Source organism: Malurus melanocephalus, unplaced genomic scaffold (genome assembly GCF_030028575.1).
Source record: "Malurus melanocephalus ecotype Western Australia unplaced genomic scaffold, MMel_1.1 scaffold_61, whole genome shotgun sequence".
NCBI lineage: Eukaryota > Metazoa > Chordata > Aves > Passeriformes > Maluridae > Malurus > Malurus melanocephalus.
In genome coordinates, this window is record NW_026623293.1 from 218,575 (window position 1) to 232,410 (window position 13,836).

At 35.9% G+C, this 13,836-nt stretch overlaps 1 protein-coding gene across 1 annotated transcript in view; it reads left to right on the plus strand.

Moving 5' to 3' along the window:
- Positions 1-13,836, plus strand: part of NALCN (sodium leak channel, non-selective) — a 210,442-nt gene that overhangs the window by 118,819 nt on the left and 77,787 nt on the right. The window contains exons 13-14 of the mRNA XM_057366171.1: positions 3,251-3,388; positions 6,367-6,441. Coding sequence (XP_057222154.1) covers positions 3,251-3,388; positions 6,367-6,441 — 213 coding nt within the window. The remainder of the gene's footprint in view (positions 1-3,250; positions 3,389-6,366; positions 6,442-13,836) is intronic.

Here is a 13,836-nt window from a genome sequence, read left to right on the forward strand (position 1 = left end):
TTTGAAGAATTAGGTAAATACATATTTTTTCAAAACAGGAGGATATGGTAATTCAGTGTGATTCAGAAGAAAGGATACTGCACTGGTTCAGTTCTCCAGTCTCTCGGGTGTTTTTAAAGCCAGCAGTAGGGTATAGATCTTAGCGCAGTGTCCAACTACTGCAAGGAGTGCCACACCAGCCAGGTACGATGGCCACTGGCTCMAGAGATGCTCTGAGTGCAGGCAAACAATGGCTGCCTGGTTTGGTGTCAGCTCCCCATTTCAAAGGGAACCTGAGACTCAATGCGCAGCACTGATGGGTCCTTGTCTTCTTCACCCTAAAGCACCATGGATASATGTAAAGGAGGCTGAACTTTCTGCCTGTTTAATGCATGCTCAGCTGACTAGAAAAGGCCTATCCTACATAAAGATCCCATATGTTTCTTTCTCTACACGCTTTGCATGGGGAGCAAATAAATTTTTTTGAGGAAAGGAATTAGTAATGAGGTTGTAATTTTGCGCGGTGGAGAGTCCATGCACATGGCTGGAAGGGGGCACTCATTTGACGGGAGGATCTGGCTACAGGCTGTCAATGTGCTGGTTAAAGTCAAGATTACTGGCAAAAACATAAAGCAGAGAGCATTGTGCAAGTTTCAACCCTTGTGCTTGGCCTCTTCGAATACATGACATACCAAAGACTTCAGCCACCCTAAAGAATTTACGGAAAAGTAGTTGCAAGCATTTTTCTCYGCTGCTTCTAGTTCATGCTAGCCTTTGTTCTCTGTGGGATCTGTGTGTTCAAAAGAAAGGGTGGGACTTTACATTTGGTCAGGATGTTTCTGGCATAGAAATTAAAGTCTGATGTTTAACTTCTCTCTGAACATCTGTGATTGCTCATTTGGATGCCTTGATCTTCTCAGTGTTCATCTTAGCTTCGTTTCTTGTGAGTAATTTGGACTTGTAGGTTTAAGCATCTCTGAAAATTTAATTAGTGTGAGTTAACTCTGAAAAGCACTGGAAAAATAACTCAGATTTCTTGGTCTTAACCTAGCAGGGTGTTTGTATTTTTATCTTTTTCAGAGTGCCATAGAAGACAGCACCAATAAGAAACCAAGTTGGACTCTGGTGAAAAGCTCTTTTGTGAGAGTTAGGCCAATTATTTAGAAAACCCTTAGTAGCTAAATGTTTGTGACTTGTGTAACAGAATAAAAATACATAGTTCTTCCCCTAAGTATGATCTAGAGGCAACAATTCAATATTTGCACTTTAAAATATGTATTGTTTAAATCAACAGAGCTTTAGTGCTAGGACCCTTGTCTGTGGTCAGTGAAGGAATGGACAGGCAGTATTAGTGGGCTTCTGATATTGCTCATTTGTCAACATCCTTTCTGCTTCCAGTGATCTTTCTCCAAGGCAATCCCTGAGCACAGGCATGGAAGTTGTTCTCTCCAAGTGGGCATTCCAAAACGGCAATGTATTTTATGCAGTGCCTGCATAACAAGATGCACCACATTAATTTGTCCCTGCCTTACCCAGACCTGTTATACTGTCCCAGCATGCTTCATACTTAYAGGCCCTCCTTTCAAATTTCAAGCATATGGTCCTCAAGACTTACCTGACTTCATGATACACAAACAGCATGTAGCAAGTCATGCCACAYCCTCCTTATTTCAGATAGTTGGAACCAGCTTCTGTCACCAAATATTAATGATGTGCTACAGCCATAGGCATCTCACATCGGGCCAAAATCAAGTGCGGTGTGCATGCACATGGACAGTCTTCTCTAGAGTAAATTTGTTTTCACTCCAGGTGAGAAATCACAAAGTGGAGTGAGCTCCTTTAAGGGTAGGGGTATAACCATAACAATTCTGTTTACATTGGTAGAAACTGRTTAGGAAAGTCAATGTTTTGTTTCAGAAACTCTGCAAATTTGATAAAGAGCCCAAAGAAAGTTGTTTTTGTTTTTTTTTTCCTGTGGTTTATATTAGCAATATCAACTTGAAGCCTCCCACAGTTTATTTTTGCCAGCATCTTAAACAATTAATTAGAACCATTTCATTGTTTCCCAGGCACATAAATTTGTATAGCTACATGTTTTCAGCTTTTCCAGCACAGATTTTGGCTTAGGGTAAGTTGATGTGAAGAGCTGTCTGAGTACTGTTTACTCACAAGTTTGATAAGAAGAATCCTGTTCTCTTTTTGCCAATGCATTAATGTGTTAAACTGCTGCTGTTGGGCACGCTGAGCACAGACCTAATATAYCCTTGTAACTGTGTTAACATCTTGAATTCTAGGAATCCTATTAGCTGTAAGCTGCATTGTTAATGTCTTCAGTCTCTTAACACTTTTTTGTTATGCCTAAACTTCAGTTACCAGATACCAGCTTTGATCCTTGCTGTCTGGGAAGAGAATACTTYCAGTGTGAGGCAAAAGCAAAAGAAATTTGTGCAATAGTTGGGCTTTAAGAGAGTTAAGACTGTCAAGATCTGCATTTCACTTTGATACCATACTCAAACTTSTGTTTCCTAGGCAGTGTGCAGTTCCTCAGTGTTTGTGTAGGATGTACATGTCACARTTAGACATTGCTCATGTTGAGTTTGATTCTGGTCGATGCTGTAGGCTCCAGCTGCAGTTTCAAAGGTATCTGGATTCCAGGCTTATCTGCTTTCATATGTTCCTGTCACTAAAGTTGTTTGAAAAATTGCTGTYATTTCCGCTATTTTTGACATGGTCTCAAGGAATTTGAAAATATTACAGGAGTAATTCCACAAAAAAAATGCTATTTGGAAAACATAGAGTCGTACTGGCTGAATCAAGTGCAGGTACAGAGACCTTCCTGTGTGTTGGTTAGTCTCAGAATGTGAATGTGTGGTCACATTTAATTACTTTGCTTTCTTATATTCATTAAGAGGTAACATGGAAGAAAAAACATAATCAAAAAACCACATAACATTCAAAGCAATAATCTCTGATTGTCTCAGGGTATTTATCCTATTTTTTCAGCCCTGAAGGAAAGCAACAAGCTCTTTGTGTGGGCTAGTGAGGCTAGGACTATGCTACAAATTGCAGATCTGTCAAAGATCAAGCTATTTATTTCTCCTTTAGCTCATGAATAGCCTTTTGCTTGGCTTTAAAAGGTAAATGCATTTGTAAAGATTTGAAAAAGCAAACTGAAACAAGTGTTCTGCTCTGTTAAATCAACTTCAGGAGTGTGTCAGTAAAACCATATTATTATAATTTGTTAATATGTTTTCAATTCTCTTTCTTGCAGGCATTCATGTCAATGTTTCAGATTCTCACACAGGAAGGATGGGTAGATGTCATGGATCAGACACTGAATGCTGTAGGACATATGTGGGCACCAGTAGTTGCTATTTATTTTATACTATATCATCTTTTTGCAACTCTGGTAAGTTTTTACTTGCAAATGTGCTGTGCTTTATTTYATTTTGAATTATTCTCATAGCTCTTGTATTACCTGTTATTCTCAGCTAGTTAAAARTAATTGTGATGCTCATTTTTAACATGGAAGACTGTAAGATTTTTTTTTAATATGGTAGAATTAATTTACCCTTTAGCCATGTGACACAAAGCAGTGTCCTTTGTTCTAGTGTGAGATGTTGTTTTTCTGAGATCCAAGTCACACTGCTGGACTAACAATATAATTGTCATCTGGTTTGTACCTTCACAGCTCTGATGATTGCAGAGTTAAAAAAGTTATTTGTTATGTGGAAATGGTGTCCTCAGCTTCTATTGCATTCCCTTTTCAACAGCAATWAAAGTGAGAAGAATAAAATCTGAAGATATAAACCTTTAACTAGTCATCCCTACTGTCCTGTTGCCTGATGCAAAATCAATGCATGAAAAATACATGMTATATTACATCAAACAATAAATGATGAGAACTAATACGGCAGTTCCTGCATGTAAAAAGAAATGGTGATTATATTTTTAAAAAGGAAACTATTTTTTTCTGAATGCATTTCAAATTGGATTATTATATTCTTTTATAGAAAAAATGGGAAGGAAAATCTCTCTTTGCTAATCCTATATCAATAAGGGCTTGGTACTTTATTTGAATGCCAATACAGAGAAAATACCACAATGAGGAAAATGACCATTGTATGCACCCTTAAYTCACTCCAACTATTGCTCATTGTGTATTTTCCATTCACAGCAAGTTTTGATGCACTTTTATTTTCACTTTCTTCATTCTATTTTYTTTCTTTGCTCCAATGTCTATTTACATAAGGTACTAATTGTATTTATACAATCTCCACCAGCTTCTATCTACTTCTTTTACAGTATAAACCCTTTCACTTCCAAAGACTGAATAATCAGATTACAATTGTGGGTGCAATGGATTCCTTCATTTTATAAATGGCAATGAAGTGCATTTCATGCTCTTAGAGCTGCTTAATCACATTAAAGTAGAAATGAAACAAATGCATGTACCAGGAGATATATAGGAATGTAATTTGCTCACAAGGGTCAGAAAATATAAATTTTCATGCTGGAGTAATCTTTAAAAATCCTTGGGAATTGGGGTTATAAAGCAAAAGGGAAGTGAGTTTTTGGTCATGGATTTGAAAGCAGTTACTGGTAGGAGGATCTTACGGAATTTTTTTAATTCTTGTTCAAGATCATTTTCTTATCAGGAATCTGTTTTTATCTCTTAGATGACTATTAAGCAAGTCCATAAAGTAAAATAGTGTCAACTGGCCTCTCTGCTAAAAATTCACATCTTAACTGAGAAATAAATTAGCTGTAAGACCAATTTTAGAATTCTGCTTTATGTTACGTATTTAGAAAGAGTCATCTGGGACTTTGTTTACTGAAAGCAGTGATTTTGCTAGGAGCAAAGTCACTTTTCAGTACACCATCCTCAGTCATTTTGCAGGGAATTTACATTTAAATACACAATCTTTGCTTGGCTTCAGAAGGGTACATTTTTCTTCTCATTCGCCTATGCAAATTCTACATGAATTAAGAAACCCGGAAAAAACAGAATTATCTGGGCTTACAAGTTGTTAGTTTCAGCTCTAAGATCTTCCTCAGACCTTGGAAGGGAAAGCTGCGTAGGACAAAGTTGCCTGTAGGCAAAAGAAATTTAAAAGAAAACAACATGGAACTGGTAAGGGAGCATGAAAATGGTTGGGCTGCTGCTAAAACAAAAAAGAAGCATTCTAAGAATAGATAGCCATCAGTGAATAACAAGAGTAAAATCAAATGAAAAAATTACTTTCACCAACCAGAAAGGGGGACAATTAGAATTGAGAATAATTGCWGGCATTTGGCATAGCAGACTGTAGAGACTTGGAAAGAAATTAATAGGTTCCACGTTAGAAGGCAAAGAAATTGAAGCTCAAAAAAGTCCGTTTCTTGGAAACAAGTACTGTTATTAGTTGAGATGGTAGCAAAGAAGGTTAAACAACAAGCTTGCATTTGACTTTTCTTTTGTGGTACATTGACTTTGGTTTTTTTTGAAAAAAAGCAAAAAGTTAATGGAGTTAGGGAGTTAATGAAAGTCTTGCCTTGATACATATCAGTGCATGAGTCAGCAAGACTGTAAGGGGTGATATATTTAATGAGTACTGTACTTCTCTTAAGCRTGGAACTGCACTTCCTKAACTGGTATGCTTTGAGCAGCACGTACTGGAGTATCATAGAATGTACAGGATATCTGAAGAAGGAAGATATCATATTGTAAAATCTTGACAGAATTATTTCAAAACTGTTCATTATCAACTAGGGATCAATGTAGTTTGTGTGTGGCAACCTGCTCTTAAGGCAAAGAAGTACCTAAGATTCATAAATGCTTGTTGGTCATAAGGAACCAGAAAACACAGTGAGTCCACAATCAGAAAGTTCCACTTGGCATGGAAATTAGTATGTTAGTCCCTGACTAAGGGAAGTCCACAAAGTAAATGAGTGTCGGGTGGCTAAAACGCCACACCTTAATTGAAAACCACCTTTGCTTTACAGATGTTTAGGACTTTGCTTTGTGTTTATGTTTATTATTATTAWTWATTATTATCGCTGWTATTATTTATCATAATTATTAATAATAATGTTATTTCTGATTAATTTTCTCTTCATGCGAAGTACATTTTCATGAGTATATTGTTAAATATATACAATGCATTGCTCATCAAACCTAGAATTCAGCATTTAAAAACTCATACTGATTGTGTGGTAAAATAAAAAACAATTTGCTACTTAMAAAATAGCTAGCAGATGTATTGTAACAGGTGMTATTAGTTCAACAGCTGTCAAATGCAAGAATCCTGTTTACATCAGTGGGGCTATCATTTTTCCAATTATTTATTAGCACTTCTTAAGAAAAATAAGATAAACTTTAACAAATTATTTGCAATTATTTTGTAGATTCTACTCAGCTTGTTTGTTGCTGTTATTTTGGACAACTTGGAACTTGATGAAGATCTAAAGAAACTTAAACAAGTAAGAACTTGTTTTTATTGTGCTTGAAAGTAGTATTAATTATAAAACATTACTGGTATTTTGTRTGGAAAAAGATGGGAAACATCTTCATCATAATGAACAAAATAGTACATTTGGAAACAAATAGCAATATTTTATTAGAAATTTTACTATTGCACAATGTTAAGGAAAAATGAAGATACCGTAAAAGAGATGCRTGGCAAAGTTAACTCGCTTGATTGATTCTCCTCATTTGGGGACCAAGAAGTCATTCTCTCATGCTTGAAACCCCAAATATCAATCACAATAAAACAAATGTAAGTAGAGAGCTCACACTGCCTTTCTGACCCTATGCACAAACCACCAAAGAGGAAGGTAACCATTTCATGCATGAACTAGCATGAGCTAACACATGGGAACTTCTGTAGTATTTGCTGGTTTTGTTCATCTTTCATGTGCCATTGTCACAGCATTATGTTCTTTCARCTGAGATATTTTACATTGAATTGACATGGTAATATTATATGCTTTTAATTTGTCTTTATAAAGTACAACGCAGGAATCAATACTGCTTTTGCTGTTGCAGTATTAAATATTGGTATGAATTGCTAACTTGAAATAAGTTAAAAGGACAAATATTTTCTGCCTTAGTGAAACAGAAATGCTGGATTTCAGTTGATCAGCTTACATAAGTGAGAGATCTTATAGATGATTTTGGGATGGTGGGACAGTCTTGAGTATGCAAACTGATTAGGCCAATCAAGGGCATTCATTTTTCTCCTTACCAGTCTCAAGAGGTAAAATGATCTGAAATGAAAGTGGCTCAGATGTATGGTAAGCAATGTCATATCATACTGATAATCTACAGGAAAATTTTCATACCGCCTGCATGAGTTAGGAGCACAAATCAATTTTCTGAAGTGAAGAGCTTAGGATRTGAAAACCAGTGGCTTTTCTGTGAAACATGGCATGTTTGATTCATAAACCACTTTAAAAGTCTACACCTTTGCTTATTAAATGGCAGCAGTGCAGCTTTATGCTTCAGCCACCCGCTTTGGAAGTGGTTAACAAACAGTGATAATGAGAGGCCACCACTAGCAAAGCTTGCCATGTTTCAGTCTGAAATCTTGTTAGCCTGGTAGGAATTCTGCCTCTGTGATAAARAATAGAGAGCACTTAAGTAAAAGGCATAAATATAATTTTAAAATCTCTCAGCTTCATAGATTTGAGACTGCAGCACCATAACTATGTGAGAGTGGTGCTGGACCAGAATAAAACTGCTGCCTCAGCCATCAGACCTTCTAATTACCATGCCACTGGCAGACTGTTTCCATGACTCAAGTGGGCATTTAACCAGAGCAGAGCATTTTGCCATTGTACATACCAGTTGGGTTGACTGCCATAATGATATATGGATTCTACATGCATTATAGTGCATATTATTCATCATTCTGATGCATAAAAATGTCCAAGGTGGCTGATGCTGGTTCACTTGTACTTATGCTTTTGGAGTGTTCTCTTGAACAGCAGTGACTCTTCAACAACTGTTACTCAGTAGTGCTGAATGCATTCCCTTCTGGTATTTTATGCAAACAAATTAATGTTAGTCAAAGTGTATCTTTTCAAATGCCTAAGGTGAAAGGTGGTAAGGGGTCAGTTCCTGGAGTGCAATGATATGAGATTACTGGCATTAATGTGCAACCAATTGAGTGTCTAGGACAGAAAAGGTTTCCTGTGGGGTAAATGCAGTGATATCACAGGCTCAGTGCTGATGGTGACTGCTCTACTGCGCTGAAATATTGGTTAACTTATCTCAGAGGATAAAACAAAAAATTTTTTTAATTGAATGATATTTTGAATTCTCAACAAAATAAAGGAACTTTAAGAAGAAGGAAGATTGTAAGATCATTGTTATATTTTAATCAAGACTATTTTTATAAAGAAATAAATCTGTACTGCTACACAGGAAATTTTTGACATCTGTAATTAAAAGATGAATGGTGTTCCAAGGAAGGAGTCAAATAATTCAAGTTGTTAATGTAAAAGACATTGAATGGTTGYAAATGGTGAAATTGTAATGTTCTCCATCCTTGGGGCTGCATTTTTTTCCCTGCCTTTACTGGCTGTAAAGCTCAAGTCCCAGGGCATTTTTAGATTATGATTTTCTAGGAAGGAAGGAGAATATATTTGTGCCAGAAATCACACCAACCTAATAATCCCTTTTGAGGTGTGTACTTSTTAATTATCACTTAATTTAGTTTCTAGAACTTGTTAAGAAAAATTTTATTACTTATCTTTCAGATTATTGGGAAAGGACTAATTAGTTAATATTTGCAATGTTCTCTAGAATGTAAAATGATATGTAAACACTTGCTATTCATGTTGTTTCAGTAAATGTGTTTAAATATTAATAAATCAAAGCAAAAATACATTAAATGACTAGGAGAGTCTRAGTAAGATTAAAAATTAATGTATTTAAAAGAAAGTAAACCTTTATAATTCAGTATGCCAGTGCAAATTTAGTTAAGGATTTACATCATGATTCAGTTTTTAATCACACCATTACATAATATTAATTCCAAAAATCTGGCCTCAGTGCAAAGAGTAGATAGTCCATTTATTGTACAGTGTGTGATCCTCTACATTATTTATTGCACAGTATTCAGGCTTTGCTMCAAAGACAAAACTATTAATCTTCTTACTGTCTTTTTTTATGGTACCCCTCATAAGTATGTAGAACAAACATAAAACTTGTAGAAGATTAATTTAAGTGATTTACTTAGCAGCACGGGCACACATAAGAATAGAATCTGCTTTTCCAAGACACAATCATTCTTTGTATCCTTACAGCTCTATTCATTTGCAATGCATCTCCCATCCTCTGCCACATCTCATCCTCTTGTCTGTGTCTGCCATTGTCACTCAACTGAAAAGCATTTGTACTATAGCTCACAATCATTTTCTAACTGTGCAATAAACTTGACCTTCTGCAGCAATCCAGACTGAACCTAACACCCTGCTCAGTCTCCAGGTATGACACTGATCCTGCTCATCTTCCCATGGGGGCCTTTACTCCGGCATTCCGTCCATCGGAGGATGGAGAGGATATTGAATTTAGGCATAAGAAATCCATCAGATACAATCCTGACTTCCTTCCTGTTTATGCTTGTCTTCTCCACACTCTCCCTAAGCTATTGYCCCAAAGTTAAAAAGAAACTGAGAGGATTTCTTTGATTCTTTTGTCTCTTRTGATAAAGTGCTGACTTTCATTTTAGAAATTCATTATTCTTAACAGATTTTGAAGCAYGACTTTCCTTTTCAGCAGGTGTGTTTTCCCATTTATTTTCCACGTATTTACTGATTCTATTCTTATATATTTCTATCAATTTGCCTTGATATAAAGCCAGGCTGATCAGGTTCTCTAATTCTCTATCCTGAATCCCTTTTTTAAAGTTAGTCACTTTTTAAAGTTGCCACTTCCCTTTCCTCTCACTCCAGAGTTTATTTAGGTGACAAATTATCTACCATTGTGTATGTCTGCCTTGTTATATCTGAGATCCCTGGAAGCCTTGAGAGAGTGCAATCAGGTGTTGGAGYGTAACAAATTGACCTTGTGTCAGTTATCTTCCAAAAGCTTTTCTCCTGATATTTTTGTAGAAGATCAGTCTTTGGAACAGTTTAGGGCCTTCTTTGACCTTGTCTGAGGACAGAACTGCTTCTTTTAATTTCTTTGTTTGGYTTTATTTTTCAGAACACTCTCAATTAATAGTTTGCTGCTCTTTCAGACCTCCTGCTTTCTTTATGTCCTTAAAAGCTTTCTTATTAGATTTTATTTCTTTAGAAATTAGTCCCTCTAAGTCTTTCATGATCTGCCATTATTTTTGTTTAAAAAAAATGCTAGAATTTATGCTTTTTTTCCTTTATTATTTACTTTGCATATGGCTTTCTTTTCTGAAACATATTCATTTACTTTTAAGTCTCCTTTGCACTCCACTTGACATTGCAAGTCTTGAGCCCTTCTTGGAGTTTTTMTGTAGGTGGTGGCTGTATTCTGTGCTTCTAAAACAGGATATTTAAAGCTACTCCATACATCCCCCTTCCCATTTTCTGTCATTTGTCCATTCCTTTAAATTTCTTTTCAAAAGCTTTATGTTTTTCAGTAATGAATTTTTAAATGTAAGTTCAGTGTAATAGATGGATTTGACTTTCTACTTGTAAGATCTGAATTTAAGAGCATTTTTATCACTGTTACAGAATAGCTTTTTGATATTTGTGTCATGAAATAGATCTTGCTCAGTACTAAACCATGAGGTACTTCTTCATTTAGGCGTTCTCTGGCTATGCAAGTTCAACAAGGAGTCACTTAAAAAGTTAATCTTTCCTCTGCATTTTCCTAAACATACAGGAGGGTAAACAGAAGATTCCCAGTGTTATTACCACTTGTCTTTAAGCCTTGAATATACTTTGCATATTGCAATCACTTTCTAACCTTCATTTACACATGTGCAGAATATTTCTTCCAGTACAACGCACAGTTTCAATGCACATGGATCCTGTGCTGTTTGTACACATTTACTGTATTGATTCACTGTATTGATTGTAGACTTTCTGTAACATACAGAACCAGTCATTCACTGGTGCCATGTACTTTCCAACTGGATAAAATGGTGCCTGTTCTGCACAGTCTGATTCTGTAGGATCCTACTGATGTTACTTCTGACAAGCTTCTGAGATGTGTTTTGTGTCAACATTGTGGAGTTTTTAAAAACAGAAATTCTGATTCAACCAAGTGGGGGTTGAGGTTTTATTATTAATAGAAAAACCTATATATGTATTATTCTTGCCTAGTTTTATGTCCCCTCCTTAATATGGCTTTAATTTTTTATGCTTTTTTGTTTCCTCTCAGAATTTCATGAACTTTTCGGATTCCCATGTCATTCTGTGCTGAGAAACTCATGTTTGCCTTGTTGACTACTCTATTCTGGGATTACTCTATTGTTTCAGTACCTGCTCCTTTAAACAGCTTTTGCAGCCAGGGAAGTTCCTTTAAAATCTTATGAGGGTTTAAACACCGGAATAGAATTCATCTCACTTCACCAATATATTATAACRTTATATATGTGGTTTGAAATATTCATGTAGATTTCTTTCTCTAGTTACTGGAAAGTAGCAGATACTTTTGGAGAACAATTTTGAGAGCCACAGTTATTTTTTATAGGACAGTTACAAGATTATTTGAAGCCAGCCATGACAYTATCCTCAAACCATTCTCACTGTATGAACTACCTTTCCTTCAACTGCAGCACAGTCTGTAGCTTACAGCAATGAAACCTGTATGGCTTTGCTTCTCAGTTGTATATCCCAGCTTTCCTGGGAAAGCATACAGGAAATAAAACTACTCTGTCTTTGATCTCTTCTTATATCTCAAAACCCTTTGGCTGGTCCTTGTCAGAAAAAGGGTATTGGACAGATGGACCTTTGATCTAACCTCGTGCACTCATTCTTACATCCCTGGTGTTTCATAATCTGAGTGGGATTTCAGAAGAAGTTTGCAAACAGCATAARGATAAACCCACTGGTGGCTAAAACCATGTGCCATCACTTTATTGTTTTATAATTCCACAAGGGAAAGAGCAAGTATCTCAAGCATCTCTGAGTGTGAGCCATGCTCTAACTTCCTTGACCATGTAATCTTACTTCTGTAATCATATTTCCTGGCATTCCAATGATTATATATATAATTTTAACACTATTAAAATATAACATTTTCTTTGTTTACCTTATGGTTAACCTAGCCTACCTCACTAACTTTGGTGGGTTTATCTTGGAGTTTGTATCAGACAAGATTATTATGTCCCTATTTTACTACTGGAGAACTAAAGCTGAAGTGACATTCCTGGGTTCATACACAAATTCCCAGCATGATGAGGAATCAAAGAAAGTCTGGTTTAGGCCTTAGGCCCCTTGAGTCAATCAGGAACATACGTCCACTTTTAAATTGTTGAAATCTCATGTAAGGGTAGTTCGCTTCTTCAAAGAGAAAATCCCTTAAGGAAGATCAGATTTCTGTCATATCACACATGTGCTGTCTGTGCTCACTAGTGCACACTKACAACATCAGTGCAGATGGCATCCATTACTAAAAATATTTTCCCCATGCCTTACTATCTGGCAACAGAAATTCTTGGAGGAATAAACAAGAATATGYAGTTGGGACATTATTCTTCTTATTTAATTAAATTCACACGCTCACTAGTGAAGGGACTTGTCAGATGTACATGCYCATTTCCCTCCAGTTCTGTTCCACACCATGAAATATATATAAGATTTTTTTCCCCCTAAATTCATATCAAAGCAGCAAATGCTGCAGAAGAGTGTATATATGCAGAGGTATATATCTATATGTATATATATGTGTATATAATGGTATATATCTGTATCAACTTATAGTACGCATTATTTTTTCAAAACGGCTGCCTTTGCAATGATATTATCTTGCCTCTGAGCCTTGAAAAGTAATGGATTTTTACCATGTTCATTTTCTCTCTTAAATCTCACTTTTCRCTCTTTCATGTTGAAAAAAGAAAAWTTCAGAAAYAAAAAAGCTAGGAAATAGTGATAGAGTCTTTGCTGGTTTTGTCTGTTGAGATAGATTCTTGTTTTCAACAATGTTTAATATCTGAACACCTCAATCTGATATCAGTGATTCAGGGTGACATTTTGAAATGCTTAGAAGCTTTGCAAAAAGGAGGCAGTTAAGCAAACATTAGTGGTCTTTGCAGAGCTTTCACAGCAAAAGCATAAAAGAAATAAAAGAAATCCATTAGGCCATTTGTTTCATAGGAAGGTGCGATTGCTGTAGAGTATAATATGTTAGGATTTTAGTGCCATCAAAAATGGCAGAACTATCATGGAATCCAGTTCTGTCATGCTTGGGGTTTTTTGGTTGTGGTAGTKGTGGTGGTGATGGTGACGGAGCCAATGGGGAAGTCTGTACTGGGATCTGCTGCCACATAATTGTCCAGAATTAATGCAACAGAGTGTAGATGTCTTTAAAATAATTTTTAAAAACAACTAAATATTTATGTGTTAATCCCTATTATCTTAAAATCTACTCTATTTTTCTGTTCTTGTTGTCAGGGAAACATTGCAATTAATACCTTTTTTTATCACTATGCAGTTACTTTTAACTCTTCACTACTCAGACTAGAAAATCCCTGATTTATAATAAGCCATTTGGCTATTTAAATGGGAGAGTATTGGATTTCTGGACATTGATCAAGATAATTATGACACATACGTTCTTAATATGACTTTGACACTGCTTCCCTTTTATGGAAGCATACAGAAGTGGAATTTTGTTTTAGTCAAGACAAAGCAAGTTAGTCTCTAAAAAGAGAGTGCCAAGTCCTTCTC